The 22003-nt window shown below is 44.7% G+C and overlaps 1 protein-coding gene and 1 non-coding gene across 2 annotated transcripts; both read right to left on the bottom strand.

The window, feature by feature from the left end:
- Positions 1–35: 35 nt before the first annotated feature.
- On the bottom strand, positions 36–21453 carry LOC129678631 (pseudouridylate synthase 7 homolog; the record flags this gene model as incomplete). Its single annotated transcript, XM_055609504.1, is given in 11 exon segments — positions 36–1306; positions 1702–1793; positions 2736–2865; positions 5733–5834; positions 6955–7081; positions 7851–8011; positions 8804–8865; positions 11548–11673; positions 12800–12928; positions 19356–19433; positions 21342–21453. Coding segments are annotated over 11 exon segments (1256 nt in total), but the record flags the coding sequence as incomplete, so codon positions are not given.
- On the bottom strand, positions 18070–18175 carry LOC129678632 (U6 spliceosomal RNA). The gene has a single exon (XR_008720420.1). It is a non-coding gene; the product is annotated as a U6 spliceosomal RNA (small nuclear RNA).
- Positions 21454–22003: the final 550 nt, after the last annotated feature.

The following is a 22003-nucleotide window of genomic DNA, read 5'->3' as shown; positions in this document are numbered from 1 at the left end:
TGCTGGGAATAAAGGACCACACCGCCACCAACAGGCGGAGACAAGATTTTAACATTTATTTACATAATCAGTAGAAAGGGATTTTAAAAAATATTTATTACATTTGCTTCTACAAATAATAGAAAATGAAACTGATAGAGTTATGTCACACAACTTCAGAAAGGCATATCCATCCTTTCAGAGAAAGGCAAAGGTTTGCAGTGCCCACGATGGAGATGCCTAAGCAGCTGCTGACAGGGCACACTGCTGGGAAGAGGAGCCCTTTTCAGTTTTCCAGATTTTCTTGTTGATCACTATTTACTTTGGAGTCCAGTGGAAAGAGTTCTGGAAGTAAAAGGCACCTAGAGTAAAATTAGACCTTACCCAATAAAAACTACAAGTTTGTATCAAGGAAAAGCCTCCCCTGAAAGATGCTGATAGTATGAACACAAAAGCCACTGCAAGCTGCGATGTATGTAAAATGCCTGCCTGGCGCTGACACACACAGTTGCACAATGGAAACCATGCTGTGTGTATAAACTTGTGGGTGTTTTGTTGTCACCGACACCAATATGAGCACTGTTTGTTAAGTGTGGACTCTTTTTCGTTTGTTCATTTTTGGATACAGGGTTTCATGGTGTATCTTTGGCTGTCCTGGACTCGCTTTGAAGACCAGGCTGCCCTCTAACACACAGAGATCTGCCTCCCAGAGTGCTGGGATTATAGGCATGTGTGCCTGGCAAGTGTGGACTCTCTAATTTCCAGAGTCAAGATTTGTTTGCTGCGTTTGCTCTTGAGATGAACCACTGTGTAATCCCAGCAGGGACTTAAACAATTATCATTTGTACTTCAGGTGCACAGAAAAACCTAAAACTACTATTTTAAACCAAAGTCCCCATTTATTTGTTTGCTATAAAGCCAGAAAGCTGGTCCTGAACTAGAATTTAAGCACCTAAAGTATATTCTGACCAATTTATATTTTCTGAGCTCTAATTAAGATCCTCAGGATTTGTATATGTGTACAAATATTGCAAATTATTTCTTTAAGCTGATAAAAACTTTAAAAAAAAATACAAATAATCCTTTACTACAAAAGTTTCAAATTCCAAACATGAGTCAGCACTTCAAAAAGAAAAGAACAGGAGGTCAGCAAGCAGGTCTGTGTCTCCTCTCTGAGCTCAGCGCACTGCTCATCGGAGCCAGTTGGTATTCAGCTGAGTCTGGTTCTTGATGCTGGTGTCCATTTTTAGCACTTCTCGGATGGCCATGGTGGCGTACGTAGATGGAGGGAGCGAAAAGTCCATCTTCAGAGCTCTGTATTTTCCTTCTGCCAGGCAAGAAAGATGAGCATGGTCAAAGACTGAAGGCAGCTGCAGGATGACCAAAGATCACAGGCCTCCCCCAAGGCTACACCCCTTCCCCTATGGTTCTGCTCCCCAAGGGCACTCAGAAGATGAGACCACCGAAATGAGAACTCATGAGCATATGAACCAGCTGGATGGCCGCGGTAAATTTACTCAGGGACCTTGATAAACAGGGCAGGCAGGGCTGGCAAGATCGGGTAAAAGCACCGCCGGTAAGCCTGGTGACTGCAGTGTGACCCCTGAGACCCACAGGGTGAAGAGAACCAGCCCCCACAAATTGTCCTCTGATCTCCCTGCTTGTGTGATGAGCACACACAGAGACACACACGAAAAAACACCTCCCATCTTGCTGATTTACCAGAAGCAAAAACTGGTGGTGGTTTTCCTTCTAGGTTGTCCACATCCGTGTTGAAAAGCGGAATTTTAGGATCATCATAGGCAACGACTTCCCTTCAAAACACATGAAGAGAAGCATGAGTGTGAGCGGGCAAAGCTCTTCAGCCCCACTTGTTGGGCAAGGAGGACATACAGGTTGGCCGGCAACCCCCTGAGGGCCAGAACAGGACCACTGTGTGCACAGCTGCCTTTCCAGTCCTCACAGGATGAAGACTCCCTTTCTATTACTTTACGGTAGATGACAAATGGCATCAGAAGGTAGAGATGATCTGGAACGTCTTCCTAGCATGGTGGGCTTCACTTTGTATAGGTGAGGTGGCATTAAGACTTCCCCCACAGTGGGTACCATTGCCAGCTATCACCTCCTAATGGAGGGACTGCTCTCCAGAGGGTGGAAATCAACTCTGGCAAATTCATGCCCATTGCCATGATAAAGTTAAAAAAGCTTCAAATGTATCTTTAACAATGTTAATTTCTAAATTCTAATTGTATTTTGTATGTATGAACGGTTTGCCTGCATCTGTGTCTGCGCACCCGTGTGCAGGGCCCAAGGAGGTCAGAAGAAGGTGTGGATCTCCTGGGACTTTTACAGACAGTTGTGAGCTGCCATGTGGGTGCTGGGAATTGAAGCCTGGTCCTCTGGAGAAGCAGCCAGTGCTTTTCAACCAAGGAGCCATTTCTCCAGCCCCTGAAGCAAATGGAAGTTTTACAGAGAAAGGGAAGAAAGCTCATTTTCTGTATACTTGTTCAGTAAGTCAGGAATAGCAACAAAATGCAAAAGAAGCAACTTTCAATATCTGATTGTAGCCAACACTAGTTTCTTGATCACTTGAAAAATACTAATGGGTGGCAGTAGTAACAGCAGCAATCAGGACAGTCAACAGCCATGGAGCATTTCTACGCTGGGCTCTGAGCACAGAAACACACGCACGCACGCACACAGCAAAACCGTGCGATTCTATAAAACATCGCAGTTCTGCATCTGTCTATACTCACCAGCTGACATTCTGCGGCCGAATAATGATCTTCCGGTAGGCCCCCGACAGGGAGTAATCTCGGATTGTGTGTCTCATGTTGTCAATATCAAGATTGTCTGCGGTGAGCATTTCCCTGTAGGCCTCACTAACTAATACAAAACACAGTTAATTGGAACCCAGCCGGTCAGCAGGTTACCTTGAACTATATACTAGAAAGAGCAGAACAGGCATGTGGACTAAGACTGCCCTAACCAAGTTAGTTAACTCTAGTGACTTAGTAACCAGGCCTAGAAGGCACCTCCAGCCTCAGCTAAATAACCCTGTGGTATTATTTTTGTAATCAGCTATATAGCTTGTAGCATCAAGTTTCTAGGCTAGCTTGAAAAGGCCACTTCAGGTGGAGTTTCTGTTACTACACGGTGACTCTAAATGTTTATAAATAGGAGATCCTAGAGAGCATCTGGTTTACCTCAGCCCACAGGAGAGTTTCTAGTATCCCCTATGCGTCACCTGTGGGGGAACCAGCACAGGAGGCCCGGTATGCGAAGGTCCCTCCTATTACAGCTTGTTTTCCGCCACTCTGCTGACTCCTCTGAAACATGGCAGGTTAGCCGTCCTCCTCGTGTGTAAGTGCCGGAACTCTAAGCCGCTTCCTTTGACTTTAATTCCTTCAACTGTTCCTCCTCTGACATTTTTGGCTTTCTCTGCTCCAGGACTAAGATACTTGGTCTACCAATTAGTCTGTGTTAACGTGATGCAGACTGGGGGAAGTGGCTCTTGACTAAGGACTTGCTCCCATCCGACTGGCCGGCAGCATGTCCACGGTGCAGTTTGCTGGTTGATAGAGGAGGGTCCAGCCCACTGTGGGTGTTGCCACCCCTGGACAGGTAGTCCCGGTTTGTCGGAGGAAGCTAGCTGAGCAAGCCAGAGGAAGGCAGCCATGAGCAGCTTTTCCTCAGTTCCTGCACCTGCTCTTGCTAGAGCTCCTGTCCTGACCGAGTGTGATCAGGTCGGGTAAGTCCAGTTCATCCTTATTTCCTTAAGCTGCCTCTCGTCGTAATGTTTTATCACAGCAAAAGAAGCAAAACTGGACCCTGGAGCAGTGTACTGGTCAACGTTATTTCTTCTGTTTTAACTGAGCCTGGCCCACTGCTACTGAAAGGGAACCCCGGGACACTTGGCTCTTGATCAGACCAACTGTCTGGGCCACCCTACAGGTGTCTGCGACAGTCGTGATCCGGGGTCTGCCGGAGACTGGCATGCAGGTCGGAGGACTCCCTCTAGTCTGGACATGCCCTGAACAGAACAAAGGCAACAGGGCTCCCTCTCTCCCAGCCCTGAGACAGAGTCTCTCCCGCTCTTGGACTTCAAGACTTGCACCAGCACATCCTAGGTTCTTGTACCTGAAGCCCCTGACTGTCAGACCAATGGCTTCTCTGGTCCTCTAGCATGAGGAGAGCCTGGGACCTCTCAGTAGCTATAATCCAGTTAGCCAATGCCTCTCATAACCCCCTTATCTCTATTTGTGCTATCAGTTACAGGAGGACTGTGACTAAGACAAGGCTTTGCTTTTATTTTTATTTTCCTGTTTAAAAGCACAAGGACAATTTTATCAGTTCTTTCTTTTGTTTTCTGAGACAGGGTTTCTATGTGTAACCTAGGCTGTCCTCAACTGGCTTTGTAGACTATGCCGTTCTTGAACTCACAGAGATCTGCCTGCCTCTGCCTCCCGAGTGCTGGGATTAAATGTGTGTGCCACCATTCCTGGCTCTTATCAGAGTTTAAAAGAACTCCACAAAAGGCAAGCTGTAGATCTCAGCAGCCATCCAAGGAGGAAGATAAAAGGCCATGCCATCTGAGTCAGGCTCAGAGGTCAGCCATGTGGCAAAAAGGAGGGAAGGGGGCCTTCAGAGAAAAAGTAAGGAAGCCCAAAGTGCCAGGAAAACCATAGCTGTGCTGTGGCGTGCAGCAAGTAGAAAAAGTGGCACCTCAGGAAGAGGCAGGACACCTCAGCAACAGGCACTCGTGGCAGCTGTGAGGCAACCACGAGCTTTAGCATCTTCACTCTCTCCTTGGCTGATGCCATGGGAAGCAGACTCTACTCATCCCTGCCCGCCTTCCTCACTCTCTCCTGCTCACAACACTCCCTTCTCTTCAGTGATGTCAGCCAGTCCAGGCAGCAGGGCGATGTGGACCACTTACAAATCAGAGCTTGATAAACCTGCCTAGGGGTATCCAATCACCCAAGAGGACTTTAGTCCTCATCATTTTCTAATTTACAACATTTCAAGGAATGTAACATTAACAAGTAGAAATATAGCCCTTTGACCTAGGAAAAACTTTATTTTTAACAGAAAACAACAACAACAACAACAACAAAACTATCCACAAGCCAGTGCTGGCTGGGAGAAGGTACTAGGTCAGCTCTCCCAATCCGCCCAGAGCCGTTCCTTTCCTGACACTGCATCCCCGAGCCACAGACGCCGAAAGCCACCAATGGCACCCACGAAGGTGACAGAAGCCATGACAAAAGTCTGCACAATGGGAAGTAAATTAGATTGGCATCCAACTTACAGGCTGAAGCAATCCTCCAGTCTCAGCACTTGGGCTCACAGGCCCATGACATTACACTGGGGTAGCTTCTAATTTAAACTAATCTTCTGAATACATTCCTTTCTAGAAGACCTTTACCATTTAAAAAAAAAAACAAAAAAAAAAAAAAACAAAAAAAAAGTATTGTTCATATATATATTTCTATGTAGCCGTGGTTGGCTTGGAACTCGTTTTGTAGGCCAGGCTAGCTTTGAACTTACAGTGATCTGTCAGCCTCTGCTGGGATTAGCCATCACACTCAGAAGTTTATATATTTTTGAAAGCTAAATCTTTATTAAAACTTGCTAGAAAGAAAGCTGAAAAAAATCAAGTGCTGATTTTTCCCTCTGCTTCAATCTTGGCTACTGTCAGCTTAATCACATTACATTTCTTTTAACTATTTGGCCCCAAACATGAAACTTACTTTTATGTTTGGGGTAGATAACATCAAAACCTGGCAAAGGCATCACCACATCATGAATGGAGTAATTATCAACATCATCATCTTCAATATAGGTGGCTGTGGCTGCAAATCCACAAGTAAACAGCAGGTTAAGAAAAAGCTTTTTTCATGAATCCAGCTTCCTAAAATTATACACATCTAAGTGAGTGAAAAGCACAAGATGTCCAGATCCAGAGGTCCTTTTAAAATTGGCTGAGGAACCTTGAGCAAGGGGCTGAATCTGGTAAAAACCAGAGTACCTCCTGGTAGTACTGTGACAGGGCAATGCAGGCAAAGCCTAAGACCAAACACACACTGATGTTTCATAGACACACACTGATGTTTCATAGAAGACAGGCTATTAGCACTTAAAAAAAAAAAAAAAAAAAAAAGATTCTATTTTGTGTATATGGATGATTCACCTATATGTATGTCTGTGTACCATGTGTGGGCAGAAACCCGGAGGCCAGAGGAGGGCATTAGAGCCCCTGGAAATGGAGTTATAGACAGCTGTGAGCCCCCATGTAGGTGCTGGGTATGGCTGCTCCTCTGGAGGAACAGCCAGTGCGCATCACAGCGGAACCACAGCTCTAGACCCGTATTAACATTTCTTCCTTCTTCTCTCTCTCTCTCTCTCTCTCTCTCTCTCTCTCTCTCTCTCTCTCTCCCTCCCTCCCTCTCCCTCCCCCTCTAAAGAAAGGGTTTCTCCGTGAACCCCTGGCTGTCCTGGAACTCCCAGAGATCCACCTGCCTCTGCCTCCTGAGTGCCACCATGACTGGCGAGCATTTCTTATGTTAATGCTGTGGATCACTCTATCATGCTCACCAATAAAGTTAGCTCCAGGCTGGTATTCACCTGAAGAAACTGCCTGATGACAAACTGAAACACTGAGACACATCCATAAATATACATATTTCGAAGACCCAGATTGATGGATGAATGCTTGTAAAGGACTTTTAGCCAATACTGGCCCAAAGCTTATTCTGCTTTATTACCTGGAGGCCCAGACTCCGCCGCTTATTCAAAACATATTTTCTCATTGGTGATACAAACTAGCAGCCTGAGCTCCTGTTGCCTTTCTGTCTCCCAGTTACTACATATGTCTTTCTTAACTAGTTAGTAGCCATGCTGGATTTCAAAAACACAGCTATAAAATATCTGCGCCCTACTTTGGCTGAATGACAGTAGAATATGCCATTTTACCTCCTTTGAGAACAAGGTCCCCTGGGACAGGTTTCAGCCCGTAGTCTTCTATCCTTTTGCTTACCATGTTATTCCACACATAACTTTGATAACTATGGATATACATTAAGCGATTATTTCTTGGTATCTGCAGAGAAAGAAGAAACAGGCAAAGAAATAATTCTGAACATGTAAAGTGCCATTTCCTCTCATACTTTGTTCATTTGGTAGTAATCCTAACACAAGGAACTCAGACTTCTTATCTGGTTGTGGGGCTGGGAATGTGGCTCAGTGGGAAAGCACTTTAGAGCGTCCTGAACTATACACACCTACAGACTACACGTACCAATATGGTCCCCTGACGTGAAAACACCCACAGGCAACCACTCACTACTGCCTCTCTAACCTTCCTTCTTAGGTAGGCAGTTTGAAGCTCCAGTGAAGATGCTGACCAAGAAATGACAGTACAATGCAATCAGATAGATGGCTCAGCTCATAACAGTACTTGTAGCCAAGCCTGACTACCTGAATTTCATCTCCAGGGCCACGATATAAAGAGAGAATGCATTTGCACAAGCTGTCCTGACCGCTACGTGTGGGCTCATGTATGGACACAAACACAAAATACAGTTTTAAAAGAAATGACCTTACCATGGGTTCTGAATTTCCCAAATTGCATTTAATTAGTTATTTCCCACAGATACTCTCTTGTCCCTCTAATGTCACAAACGCCGCCATCATTTCCCACATCAATCTGCTCACCACCCTTCAGGGCCAGAATGAGGTATACCCAAGTAAGTTCCTTTGAAGATCACTAAAGGATTCTTATTTGCTGTTCTTTCAGAATCTTTTCAGATAATGTTTAAAAGGCATTAAACCATCTTGAGTCATTGCCTGACTTCACAAATTGCACTCACTATGCCAAATGCAGAGACTATATTCTTCATTCCATATTTTGAAAGTCCTCGAAGCAGCTGCCCTTCCACACACCTTTTGACAGGTAGTTTCTTGAGGGCAGAGGCTGGGTCTTTGGTCTTGGCCCATTCTTCTCTGCATTTCACCAAGTACCCCTTTTCAGCTGTGGGAGAAGAGAAGCTATGGTCAAACTTGTCCAACAGAAAAATGTGCACCACTTAACATGCTTCATAGGGGATTTAAAACTGGGAAAAAATTCATGTGTGACCAAGAAGCTCACAGTTGCCTGAAAGCAAACACACAGGACCCCCGGGAGTTTACTCAATGGCTCTGTCACAGCAAGAATTATTATTCATCTCCACCCCAGCTAACCCAGCAAGGGACAAGTCTTGACGGAAGCTTCTCCTTTTCTTTGACCACTGTACTCTCAAGTTTGATGGGGTGCTTTCCTTAAAATTAAAAACAGTATTTTTTTTTTAGCTTGCAAATGAATGAATAGTTACCTAAAGTGAGTATTATTATTTTGACAGTTTATAAACTACCAATTAAATCCCCCTTTTAGGATGTAGTTTTAAGAGATCTTTCCTGAAATTTTAGTGAACTCTTTAAAAATCTTTAAGGTATTTTGCCAAGAGTGCATATTTTATTATTCTATGTTTTAACAAAATAGCCATATAAACAAGTTTCCTATAAACAGAGAATTTGTACTGGAGAGAAATGAATTCAAGTATGTCTCATCATGCACGAATACATTAGATGAAGAAAGAGCTAAAACCACAATACGGATCTTAAAAATTCAATCCCATACTTAAAACTGTGAAAATAAAATGGCATTTAAAATGTTTAATATAAAAAAAATCAAGAACTTAAAATAACAACCTGCACAGTTCCTATACATTCCTATACTAGCTATATATTCTATAAATTTGATTTTTAACCCAAATCTTTTTCTTACCTCCAGAACGGGGTTTCAGTATTAAATCCATGACTTCTGTCCAGGAATTCTGTAGAATTGCTCTAGAATTAAACGGTATTTATATTACTTAATTTGCATAAGATAAGCTTTATATGCTCAGTTGTTGGGCGACAAGTTAACACTTACTTGTTTATTGAATTCAAAAGTATGCATTAAAATGATACAGACTTCAGTGACCAGTACCGACTGTAAAACGCGTCTCTGGGGCTGGAAGGGTGGTGGTGTGAAGGGTGGTGCTCTTGCAGAGGACCTAAGTTTGGATCCCAGAAAGCACATCCAGCATGCCAGGAACTCCAGCTCAAGAATCTGCTGCCCTCTTCTGGCCTCTGTGAGCATTACACTCAACATGCACCCTGCCCCCCCCCCCCCCCCCCCCCTGCAGAAGACCTGGATTCAGTTTCTGAATGTCCAGTCATATATGGGACATCTATATCATCTCCAAAGACCAGGGAGCATCAAAGGAGAAGGGGGTGGAGAGAAAGTAAAAGCTGGAGGTGGGAGTGCCGAGGGAGCTAACTTCTGAGCATGACAGGAACCACTGCCCTCTTGAACCTACAAGATTGCTAACAAGACCATGTCAATCCCTGCCATGGTACACAGTGGGGCTCAGTGAGAAGGTGTCCACACTCCTATGAACAACTCTAATGAACCTCCAGGACACACATAGAACACATGAGTAAGCAGGAAGAAAGCTGGGAAGAAGTGGGGGACTGGAGGAGGGGCAGCAGGGAGGGTAAGAGAGTATCATGGGAGGATTCAACTGAATATGTAGACATATGAAAAGAAAGAAACCAACCAGAGTGTGTAATTAATATATGCCAAACACTTTAAAGAAAAGTATGAGTTGTCCTTTTGCTATGGACAACAACAGGTTTTCGTATCTTGTCTTTCTTTATCCTAGATACAAATCATCGTCCATTTAACTGTACACTGGGACTTGGCATTTTCCCTTAGGAAACTCTATGGTGATAGCCGTCAGGTCTCTGAAGGTAGGAAATAGTCTGGCGCTGTGAAAACGAATTGTTTGAAACCTGGAACCAGCTTGTACTGGCCTGTGGGCACATTGTTCAGTGTCTGTTTCTGGGTAAATCTGACAGCACTTTACTGAGGAATTATTACTGATTTCCTCTGGAATACAAAACTATAGGGTCCCACGGCTGTGCTTCTGCTGAGTTAAAGTAAAAATACACAGGCTGGCGAAACCCTCCTTAAATGTTCTGCCCCACAACAGCCTGCTATACGCACCTGTATCTTCTCTGAACCACTGTGGTGGCCTTTCCCCCTTCGGTGCTGGAGGTCTCTAGGGCTTCATGGTCACTGGGCAAGCCCTCTGCAGGCTGAGCCACATCCTAGACCTAAGCTTTTTTTGTGTGTTGCTCTTCTCTAAATTAGCAGGTTAAATCATTCTATGTTTCCCAGGCTGGCCCGTCCTGTCACAATCCTACCTCGGCCTTCCATGGAGCTGTCCTGGACTCCACAGTGGCTGCCTAGCCTTAATTTACCATTATTTCTATTTGAACTCCACCCTCATTCCCAGCCCTCTGGCAAGTTTGGTATCATTTCCACCTTACAGACGGGTAATCTGAGGCTCCGAGCTCCGGCCTCGCTTTACTGCCGGCGTATTCACTTTCTACAACCACCTGAAGAGGCACGGGGCTGCCACAGAGCAGACTGCTCCTTGTAAAATCACACAAGCAAATACAAGCTGATGCTGAAAAACTGCACTGGAGCCAACCGTCTCTATCGCTGTTCTATGCCCTCCCGAAGCACAGCCCCATCCTTGCTGAGAGAGAATGAAGAACAAATGTTCTAAGGCCGCGCTCAGGTGTAACTACCGCTCTTCTAACTCCCTCATGAAGAGTTGCTGGGCGCTCAGATCCCCACAGGACGGTTAGGAAACCAAGCATTTACTGATGAGAGCTCTACTCTTAACTTACGTCAGAAGGCGTGCCTATTATCTGTATGTGAACCAAGCTCTTAAATTCCACATTACTAATTATAGCTTCTAGGGTGTTCTTGAAAGGATGGGGGGAGGAAAGATGAAAGATGCATCAACTTGGACTCATGTGCACGCCGTGGGGTTGGGTGCTCTGGGTCTGTGTGACTCAACTTCTGACTGCTGACCGCTTAACCTATTCAAAAGTAAATGAAAAGCCAGGTGCGGTGGCGCTGGCCTGTAATCCCAGCACGAGGGAAGCAGAGACATTCTGATCTCTGAGTTTGAGGCCACCCTGGTCTACAGAATGAGAACTCCTGCCTGGAAAAATAAAAAGATAAACAAAGAAACAAACAAAACAAAACAAAACACCCCAAACCAAGAGACCTCTGAAATGGCTAATAAGAGTAAGAGAAAAAAATTTACCATTTACATCTTATCCTTTTCAAGTGTGCGCGTGCCTGTATGTGCTCTACAAGTGCACCGCGGGGCCCAAAGTCTTCCTCAGTGCCTCTCCACCTTAGTCTTTCAGAGAGTTTCTCGCTGGTTAGGCTAGTCTGGTTGGCCAGAGGTCCAGGGACCCACTTGTCTCCACTTGCCCATCACTGGGCAAGTTGCACCACACCTGGCTTCTGTGTAGATGCCGGGGATCTGAGGCTAGGTCCTCACGCTCATTACGTAGTCAGAGCTACATAGCAAGACAGCGTCCCCCCAAAAAAGACCTAACAAACACCCCCCCCAATAAAAAGATAAACATACAGATACATGTTAGGAAATCAATACAAACCTTCCAACTTGGTACGTAGGCACAGCTGTGGTCCCAAATCTTTGCATGCCGTAGTAGTTAATGAAGCCAGTCTCCTTCAGAGACTGCATGGCTTGCTGGACTTGCTCGTCAGTTCCCGTTATATTCCTGAGGGACCCAAATCACCCAAAGAAAAACACGACAGTCAAACACATTTTATGATGCCCGTCATAACAGCAGCTTTGCCATCTCACCTGTGCAATCTTGTCTCTAGCTCCTGAGGACTCTGTCGGTTTGTTAATCTGATTATGTAAATTCATCATTTTAACCAACTTTTTTTTTTTTAAAACAGGGTCTCTCTGTGTTGCACTCGGTGTCCCAGAACTCAATTTGTAGACAAAACTGGCCTCAAATTCACAGAGATTCCCCTGCCTCTGTGCTTTAATCCTCAGTGCTGGGATAAAAGACATGTCCCAGCACTGCCCAGCTCATTTTAATCAGTTTTTTAAAAAAATTATTTTATGTGCATTGGTGTTTTGCCTATATGTATGTCTGCGTAAGGCTGTCAGATCTTGAAGTTACAGACAGTTGTGAGCTGCCACGTGGGTGCTGGGAATTGAACCTAGGTCCTCCGGAAGAGCAGTCAGTGTTCTTAACCGTTAAGCCATCTCTTCAGCCCCTTTAATCAGTATTAAGTGCAAATTATTATAGCATAAAGCACACGTACAGTGTGGTACAGCAACTACAATTACCTAGTTCTCAAACCTGCTCGCTGTCTCCGAATCCATTTAGTTATTTATTTTACAACAGTTTTGATACATACATATACAGCTAGCCCCTGGCCGGCCTGCAATCCATGTAGACCAGGTTGACCTTGAAGGAGTAGTGTGATCTCCTGCGTCTGCCTCCTGAGTGCTGGGATTTCAGGCATGAGCCTCATCCCAGACTGAAACTTACACCAACAAATAACTCTCTGCCAAAGCAAGCTCTAACCTTTCTATGAATGTGCCCATTCTAGGCACCCCAAACCAACTAAATCACAGGCTCTTTATCTTTCAAAACTGTTATCTGAAGAACACAGTGTTTCTGAAAGCTATGGGAGGCTTTGGGGAGAGAAAGACCCATTTATCAGGAAAAATACTCCACAGTATTTGTTCCTAACTCCTACCGGCCTTGTTCTCCCAGTCAGCATTTTCATTTGCACCAGCTCTCCCGTATCCTGATCAACACAAATGAAAACACTCACGAAGGCCCAGCGAGCCAAGGTTCTGTCCTCCTACCTGCAGTACGTTACCTGAGAACTACAGTGAAGTGATTTCCTTGAAGCTCTCCCAGTTTCAGAGGGGTTTTCTGATAGCTGAAATTCCCTAGCTTAAAGTTCATCAGGCACTTGTTCAGGTGGGCAAGCCTCTGTGCACTTATTCTTAAAGAAAAAAGGAGCAGAGAAAAGCCCATGAGATCCTATGGAGGGCAGGGGCACACCAAGGCTGCTACTGGGGAAGACCGCAGAAGGCAGCTCGCTGCACTTGTCCTATCCCCTGAATTGTTCCTGTGCAAACAGTACCGGAATGCTGGGACCTAAAAACCGAGGAACACGTAAGTGAGACGTGGAGGTCTCTACTTTCTGCGGGCAGTTAGTGACAAAGCCGATGGTAGCAGACAGTAATCCCACATAGGTAAAGGTGGGTCTCTGACATTCAAGTAAAGATTAGTCATGACTGGGCCAGTAAGAAAAATATCTTAACCCCCCCAAAAAAACAAAAAAAAAAACCCAACAACCTTTGAAAACACAAAAATGTAGAGAAGAAAACCCACAGGTTCACCCCCAGAAAAAGCATTACATCTCTGGATCTCCTCATTCTTCTAAAGAAACAATTTAAAGATGTACATAACTAGACTCACACAAATCCACACCCTGCTATCATTTTACAGAAGTATTTCCCATGCTGTTAGAATTGTTTCATTAGAAAGCCTTTTGTCTTCCTCAACAGGAAATCTATGTAGAAAAGCAAACACTACACTGAAGAGTCTTTGTTCTTTCTTTATCCCCGTAACGCAGCTGGCGTTAACAGTTTCTTTCTGTGAAAGATTTAGTTTATTTTTAACTGTGTGTGTGTGTGTGTGTGTGTGTGTGTGTGTGTGTGTGTGAATAAGTACAGGTACCCTGGGAGGCCAGCCATTGTTCTCCCTCGTACCAGGGTTACAAGAGGTCATAAACTGCCCAGTGTGGGTGCAGGTCCTCTGCAAGAGGCACAGTACTGCTCAACTATCTCTCTAGCCTCCTAACCTGGAAAGGTTTGAAAGAAGGTTCAGACTAACACAACACCCTCAAAAAAGGTGTTTGTTTGAGAGGCTTCATGTTCTGAAATATTAAAATTTTGAAAAGAATAAATTTTATGTTTTTATTTGAAAAGACATATAAGGGGGACTGAAGAGATGACTCAGCAGTTAAGGGCACTTGTTCTTACAGAGGACCTGGGTTTGATTCCCAGCACCCACATGCTGGTTCTTGAAAACCTGTAACTCTGGTTCCAGATCCAATGCCCTCTTCTGCCGTCCACAGGCACCAAGCTTATAGCTGGTGCAAATGTAGGTAAAATAATGACACATAAAATAAGATGAATCTAAAAACAAAAACCAAATGACCTCCCTCCTCCAAAATTCAAAAGCCCCCGTAAGGGCTATAAAAAGGCCATTCTGGTCTATATAGCTAGTTCCAGGTCAGTCAATGTTATAAAGTGAGACCCTGCCTAAAGACAAACAAAACTAAAAACACCCAAAACCAAAAAAATACTTCTCACAATACAGCATAAAAGACAACACACTGTAAAGGTCAAAGGTGCTTGCCAGCGCCCTCACCCCCCAGTGCCAGCCACTTTAGAGCTTCATCTTGAATGCTTCCTTATGCATCTTTAGATTTCCCTGAATAGAAACGGAGTCGTTAGGCCCCTCTTTTCTACCATCTGGGCCCCAAGAATTCACTTACTTACTTACTTACTTACTTGACCATTAATTGTCTTCAAGAGTCTCTAATTTGAATCATGGACTAGTTGTTTCCTATTTTCAATTATTAGAAACAATGCACACAATACACCATGGTGTTTAAAAACGTGGTTTTAATTTTTCCTATGTCCATGTTTCCTTTGACAAGACAGCTACTCTGTCAAGGAGCAGAGGCAAGGACGTGAGCTTGGCCCGAGTCTGCCAGGAGTTTATGTTCGTGTGTACGTGTAAACGTTTGTATGTGTGTATGCTCATGCCTATGAGGACGGGACTCTGGAAGCACTGGAGGATTCGTGGGTGTGGTTCTGCCCCCAAGCACCTAATCAAGGAACACGTTCCACAGGCCTCTCCAGTTCCAACGCATGGAGGAAGCTAGTGGGGCAACCTCGCTCTATTCCTTGGTCACAAAATAAGTAAATTAAAAAAAAAAAAATGAAGCTACGAAAATGTTTAGAATTAACCTGTACAGGGCTCAGCAATTCAGAGCACTTGCTGCTCTTAGGGGCCGGTTTGTTTCTCAGCATGCATACTGCTTGCAAACCACCCGGAACTCCAGCTCCAGGGAATCTGATGCCCTCTTCCGGCCTGAAGGTCCCACACAGGGCACACACACAAAGTAAAAACAAAACTTGAAAACTTTTTCACCTGGGGCCAGGGATATGGCTCAACAGTGAAGAGCACATGCTGCTCTTGCAGCTGATCCAGGTTTGACGCTCAGCATGGCCACGGTGGCTCACAGCCATCTGGAACTTGAGTTCCAGAAGATCTGACCCCTCTGCTGACTCCCATGGGCACCAGGCATGTAAGCAGGGCACATGCACAGAAGCTGGACATTTATCCACACAAAGACAACACATCACCTACATAAGAGCTGAGTTCCTGGAATTCTTCTTATTTTAGTGCTGGTGATTGAGCTTAGGGCTTCATCCATGCCAGGCAAGCATCCTACCCATAAGCTACCCCCAGCTCTTCCAGCAAAGCTGTGTCAATACTCCCTGACTAACTCCTTGGTGTACTGAATGTCAGCTTGTTTATTTCCTCTTTTGATATGTACGGACTGACCAGGCTTTCCATTGCTTTGCCCCTTTTGGTCAGTGTTGGGGACTGGACTTAGGGCCTCACACCGCCAGCTTTACTCAGTTAAGAAAAAAAGTTGCTGCTCCATTAATCAGTAGTAGAGGTAGGAAGAGAGCCATCCAAGTCAGGACATGGGGGAAACCTGTACACCCGCAGGACCTCACACAAACCAGGGCTAGCTCAAGCAAGGGAGCAGGTGGGTTCCAGCTGCCACGTCACAGCAGGCCCCTGGGTTGACATGTGAAGGAGGAAGCGGGAAGTTGAGGGCATGAGTTACTATGTCACAAAGACTCCACAAAGCACAGGCTTGGCACAAACACTGTGAGGACCAATTGACAGAGCTCTTCAGTCAGCAGACACTGCTGAAGAAAGTGGCATCACTTCAGAGCAGGAACAAACCAACCAAATAAATAAATAAAATAAGCAAAAACAAAAGCCAGGAGCTAACAAGGACGGAGGTGTCAGCCTGGCTGTTCTGGTGACCTCTGGAGACGGTTGCTTACTAGTCCAGGAAAGAGCCTGACAGCTGTCCTTTTCTTTCTTTCTTTCTTTCTTTCTTCCTTTCTTTCTTCCTTCCTTCCTTCCTTCCTTCCTTCCTTCCTTCCTTCCTTCCTTCCTTCCTTCCTTCCTTCCTTCCTTCCTTCCTTCCTTTCTAAAGACAGGGTCTCACTATGTAGTCCTGCTGGTCTGAAACTCACTACATAGATCAGGCTGGTCTCATAGAGATCTGCCTGCCTCTGCCTCGTGTGTGTGTGTGTAAAAAGGTGAGAGCCCAGCCTTGTCCTTCCTTCAAAACATAAATTTCGCCGTTTTAGCTCTTTTCAGTATATACTCATAATGTGTTCAATATGTCTCCATCACCTGAAAAAAACCTCATCCACTCAGCACTGACCATGGCCTCTGGCCTTCCCTGCAGCCCCTGAAATTTTTTTTGTCTGCAGACTTCCCCATTTTGGACATTTCATGTCCAACAGAATGAAATTAAGTAATGGAAGAGAAATCAAATAGTGGTTTTCTTCTGCCTGACTACTTAGTGTAATTTTTTTTTTTTTTTTTTTAATGTCAGGGTCTCCTGTGTAGCCCAAGCTGGCTTAAAGCTTGCTCTTCTCCTGCTTTACTCTGTAGAGTGGCAGGACTACTGGCTTGTGCCAACATGCCCAACAATACATTGCTCCTAAGGCTTGATGCTATAAGATACACTGGTATTTCACTCGTTTTTTTATAGCTGAATAACATTCTATTCCCCAGTACACAATGGACGGCCGTTTCCACATGTGTACAGCAGGAGCCCAGAGCAACAGTTAGTTCTTGAAGGTGAAGGCACTCACTGACAACACTGTTCGCCAATCCTGCTGACTGCACAGCAAGTGCTTCTGGCTGTAGAATCCTATGTGACAATCTTGTTTTTAAACAGTAAGGGCCAACAAGCTGACCAGTTACACATGAGCCTGTAATAAAAACGCCAGAGAAATGTTGGCCCAAGCTCAGACAGGAGACTGGCAGGAGCAGGGAGGAAAAGCAAGTCACTCTGATTGAGAAACTTGGAGCTCCTGCTGCAAGAAGCTGGGAAGGAATGCTGCTTATCCCGGAACTATCGACCCAGCAATAATTCAAATCCCTGTATGGCAGAAAGGGTTTATCCTGTTCACCAGTTCTCACGGGAAAGGCCAATTGCCCAGCACACGGCTCCATTAAGCAAACGCAGGGTGTAGCCTGTATCCGCGAGATAAGTGTAGTGTGCTTTCAGAGGCCAGCATTCGGATGTCTGTTATAGTTCCTCACAAAGGCAACAGGAAAATGAAAACAAGGTCTGTAAGGTCAGAGCAGTTCCCTGACCAAGCCTGACACCTGCTGGCTGATAGGGAGACTGGTGCCTCCATTTAAAAGTTAAGTTTCTAATCCTCAAATTAGCAACACCCCCCTGCGCCCCCATTCCAAACAAAGCAACATCTTCACACACACTCAGTAAATGTGATGGAGAGGCAGGCCTATGACAACGGGCCACTGCCTCAGGGCAAGGAAGAAAAGGGCTAGAATAGAGCGGGCTGGAAAAACAGTCCCCATTTGGTCGTTCAGAATCTGGATCCTGTCCACCCCCACAGTCTTTCCTTGCCTTCCCTTTTCCTTTCTTAATAGTCTCACAATAGCTTTTATTGTGTCTCTCCTGCCTTTTCCCCCTTTTAGTTTAGCATACAGCGTAAATGAGCTTCTTTATGTCATTTTATTTTGTTCTCACCCATCCCCTGCACTTTTGTGCATGCCCAACTCTTGCTGGGGTTCCAAACCTTCTCAAAAACAATCTCCACTTCTACAGTTCTGACACACATATCCCCCCCCCCCCCACCTTGAGAGCTCGTCTTCCCGTCTCACGACATCCCCTCCCCCCCAACAACACTGCGTCTAGGAAAGGGGGATGGAGTAACTGTCTGAGTCTTGGTGATTTTGCTTAATGAACCTAGTCCTTTGCTGTAGCATCTATTCACCTAAAGAGTAATGAATAGCCCACCAATGTGTGTCTTTCTTCTACAGATGCCATGCTAATGCCTCTGTATGATTCCAGTTTTAGCAGAGATGCTGCTGAAGTGAGCACACTGAAAATTTTATTCTTGCTGCATGCCCACAAAACTAGTTACCAGCCAGTCGATGTGCTGCTTCACAAGTCCTTCTGGTACCTCTATAACATTTTACTTCCCAGGCCCCAAGAAACAGCTCATCCTCCTAGAATCAAGACCATTAGTTCTTTGGCCTTTTTTTTTTTTTTTAGATTTGTTTATTTGTTTATACAGTATCCTGCCTGCATGTGTGCAAGCAGGCCAGGACAGAGCACCAGAACCCATTATAGATGGTTGTGAGCCACCATGTGGTGGCTGGGAATTGAACTCAGGACCTTTGGAAGCACTCTCCAGCCCCAAAACCATTAGTTCTAATCAGAGGCAACAGTGCTCCCTAGGGGGCGTATGTGACAACTCTGGAGATGTTTTTATTTTCACAGCTGTGTATGAGCTTGTTATGTGCCTGTTATAGGAAAGGACAGAGATCAGGGAGGCTGCTAAGTACAGCGACCAGGACCAGTTCCCACAACAGAGGCTGTAACAGTTGAAAAGCGCACAGCGCAGAGGTAAGATGCACCCCATTACCCGTGCAAACTTTCCCTGCCTGACCTCCACAGTGAGTCTGCACTCGCAGGCCGACCGACTAAAGCACACCCCTAGTTCAGTTCTGTCTAGCGGCAGGGCTCTATGTCTGCCCTGTTCCAGAAGTGCTTCCAAAGCAGAAACCATCTTTCTCATCTGTCTGCCTGTTATAAACAAAAGATCTTATTCACCGTTTGATAAGTGAATGTTGAAGAACACATACTGGTTCTTTTGGCTCTACCACAAACAGATTTTTAAAATTACTCAAAAAAAAAAAGAAGCAACTTTGACAGATTAGGAAACAGAGATTCAGGGTAAAAAAAAGTTCAGTAGAAAGATAATATTTACAAACAAAGCTGAAGCTGGACTGGCAGGATGGCTCAGCAGATACAGGCTGCCAACGTGCCAACCTGAGTCCACCAAAGGACCCACACAGATCCCCTCCAGTTGTCCTTTGACCTCCACAAATGTGCCATGTGTGGGTATACATATGTAAATAATACACATAATAAATAAATGCAATAAAAATGCCTGAAATGTTTTAAAAGGTAGAGAAGGCACATAAGGTTGAAAGCAGTAGAGGGCAGAGCTAGGACCTCTGAGCTGTCATTCTGGACTGGCTCTCTCTCTACTTACTTGAGGACAGCAATCTCCTGGACTGTGATGGCTCTTTTGTCTTTGGTTCCCATGTATGAAAATATGTTTGGTTTTACTCTGGGGAGACAGAAACAAAGCATTCTGAAGTCACATACTTTACCAAAGCACATTTCTAATAACTTGAATTTCAAAATACATAGAGTAATACAGTAAGAGAATAAGGGGAAACTTTAGTGGAGATTTTACTGAGGAAAATATCAATGAACATGAAGATAAAAGCAGCAACAAGCTGCCTTCTTGTCAGGGCCTGATGCAGCACCTCAGTGGCTGTCAGGGAATTACTTGCTGCTCAGACTTGGCTAAGCAGTATAAAAAAAAAAAAAAAAAAAAAAAAAAGAATTCCCAGGCTGCACACATGTCCAGTCGGAAACAATGTGTTAAGTTACATAAAACTGACGGTAAAGGGGGAATATTCTAGAGGTATAGTGTAGCACGCTGACCATTTTTACCTTAAATATAATATAGAACTCTGCATTAAAAAAAAAAAGCCGAACGCGAAAACAAGGGTCTGGATACTTCTGATATGAAGACATACAGACTGGTTCCTCAGAAGAGCACTTGCATACTCCCAGGAAGTCCCACCTGTACATGCCAGAGGAACTATTGCCACTCATCCACATCCCTGGGAGGGCCATCTGCTGTCCAGAAGATGAGGCACTGGCAAGAAACCAGACTCCTTTTTCAGGAAGCTAGTGGAAGAGGTGTTCAGGGTGGACCTGTGCTCTCCTCAGACCCTGGGCCTTGACTCCCACTATCTCACAGTACGGCCTTTGGAAGCCTTCAAAGACATGATCAGGTTACAAGCGAACTTCTTAGGCTCTACACTGGGTTCTCCAGGACAGACAAGGCTACAGACTCTATCTGAACAAACAAGCAGAAACAAAAACCAAAGAAAGGAAACTGTATACTCTGACCCTGAAGCTTCCAGCAACGGAACTGTGGGAGAATCACTTCTAGCGCCTGCTGTTTACGGTATTTGGCATTTTGTTATGGCCGCTCTAGGAAACACCTGGGAGTAAGCTGGTAACGTGATCCCAGCACTTGGGGAGGCAGAGGCAGGAGGATCTCGGTGAGTTCAAGGCCAGCCTGGCCTACAAAGCCATTTCGGGACAGCCATGGCTACACAGAGAAACCCTGTCTTGGGGGTGGGAGGGGACACACACACTATACCCTGTATAGCCCTGTTTTACACTGAGTTAAATTTACACAGAATACAAATTTGCTGTGGTAGACACAGACATTTTTTTTTTTTTCAAAAAAATTTTCTTTTAGGTGGGCATGGTGGTGCACTACCAGCATTCTGGAGGCAGCAGGAGATCTCTGTGAGTTTGAAGCTAGCCTGGTCTACACAGTAAGTTCAGGATAGACAGGTCTGCTACAGAAAAAAAGCCCTGTCTTGAGAAACCAATAAAAAAGAGGAAGGAGAGAAAGAAGAAAATAAATGGTATTATGTGAATGAGTGTCTGCCTGCACGTACTTGTGTGCACCACAAGCATGCCTGGCGCCTGTGGAGACCGGAGGAGGGTGTCAGACCCTTGGGAACCGGAGTTGTAGGCCAAGATGTAGGTGCTGGGAATTAATCTGGGTCCTGTGAAATAGCAGCCAGTGCTGAGCCATCTCTTCATTTCTACTAAAAACACAGACACACAAAAAATTCTGGCACCTCACCTACCCTGAAAAACGTACAATTTCTGCTGTATTTTCATTTCTCTGAGCAAATGTCAACTTTCTCTAGCTGTTCTAGTAACTGTGTGTAGATTATTTACTTCCACAACTTTCATCTTCAATTATCAGCATGGGGATTAAGAAGTTTATCGCTCTATTTCCTATGAACATTAACTCCATTAGGAAGCACATTTGTCATTCACTGGTCTCTGATTCCTGCTCTTTCCCCCATTCATACAGAAAGAGAGAACACATTCATACTTTACTGATCTCATGTAAAAACAGTAACGAGACACTAACCGTAAATATTTGGATAATACGTTGATGGCATCCATGGTGTCTTTGTTTTCCTTGTAGAGAACAAAGTGGCAGTAACTTCCCCGAGATTTTGGCCAAGAATGTTTTCTTGGATCTTAAAAAACAAAGAATTTAAATGTCATATATACCATAATAAAAGCTGAGGGTTTTTTTTTTTCTTCTTCCCTTTTCTTTAATGAAACTTTATGGAATCTTTTTTTTTTTTTTTTTATTGCTACAGAACCTTTCAGGGGCCAATCAGATGGAGCCTACCAGGATGCATAAGGTTATTAAAGCTGTAGAAACCATACATATTAAACTTGCTGTACCTGGGCACTTAGACACGATCCGTCTACATTTAAAATCAAAAAGTGTAAGTGGCGTGGAAGATCAGCAGGAACAAGCAGCTGTCTTCTCTCAGTAGGTAGCCTGTGGTACCTTGGCTCTCATCAGGACCAAGGGCCTACACCTGCCTTCCAGAGGCCTGACTGTTGTTAACACGCCCTACCAATCATTCCTACTTCACAGTGGGCATTCACACATGGCAGCACAGATGGAGATAGGGTGTGTGAGGACTCGTCTCAGTGACTCTGTAAACCTTCCAAAGGCCACTTCTACCATAAAAATTTAATTAAGACCTGCACGTGCTCTACACACAGCTACCG

The sequence above is a fragment of the Psammomys obesus genome, unplaced genomic scaffold (assembly GCF_907164565.1).
Source record: "Psammomys obesus unplaced genomic scaffold, mPsaObe1.curated_primary_1811, whole genome shotgun sequence".
NCBI classification, from domain to species: Eukaryota; Metazoa; Chordata; class Mammalia; order Rodentia; family Muridae; genus Psammomys; species Psammomys obesus.
The sequence above is the reverse complement of the archived record's forward strand: the minus strand, read 5'-3'. Positions and strand labels throughout refer to the sequence as shown.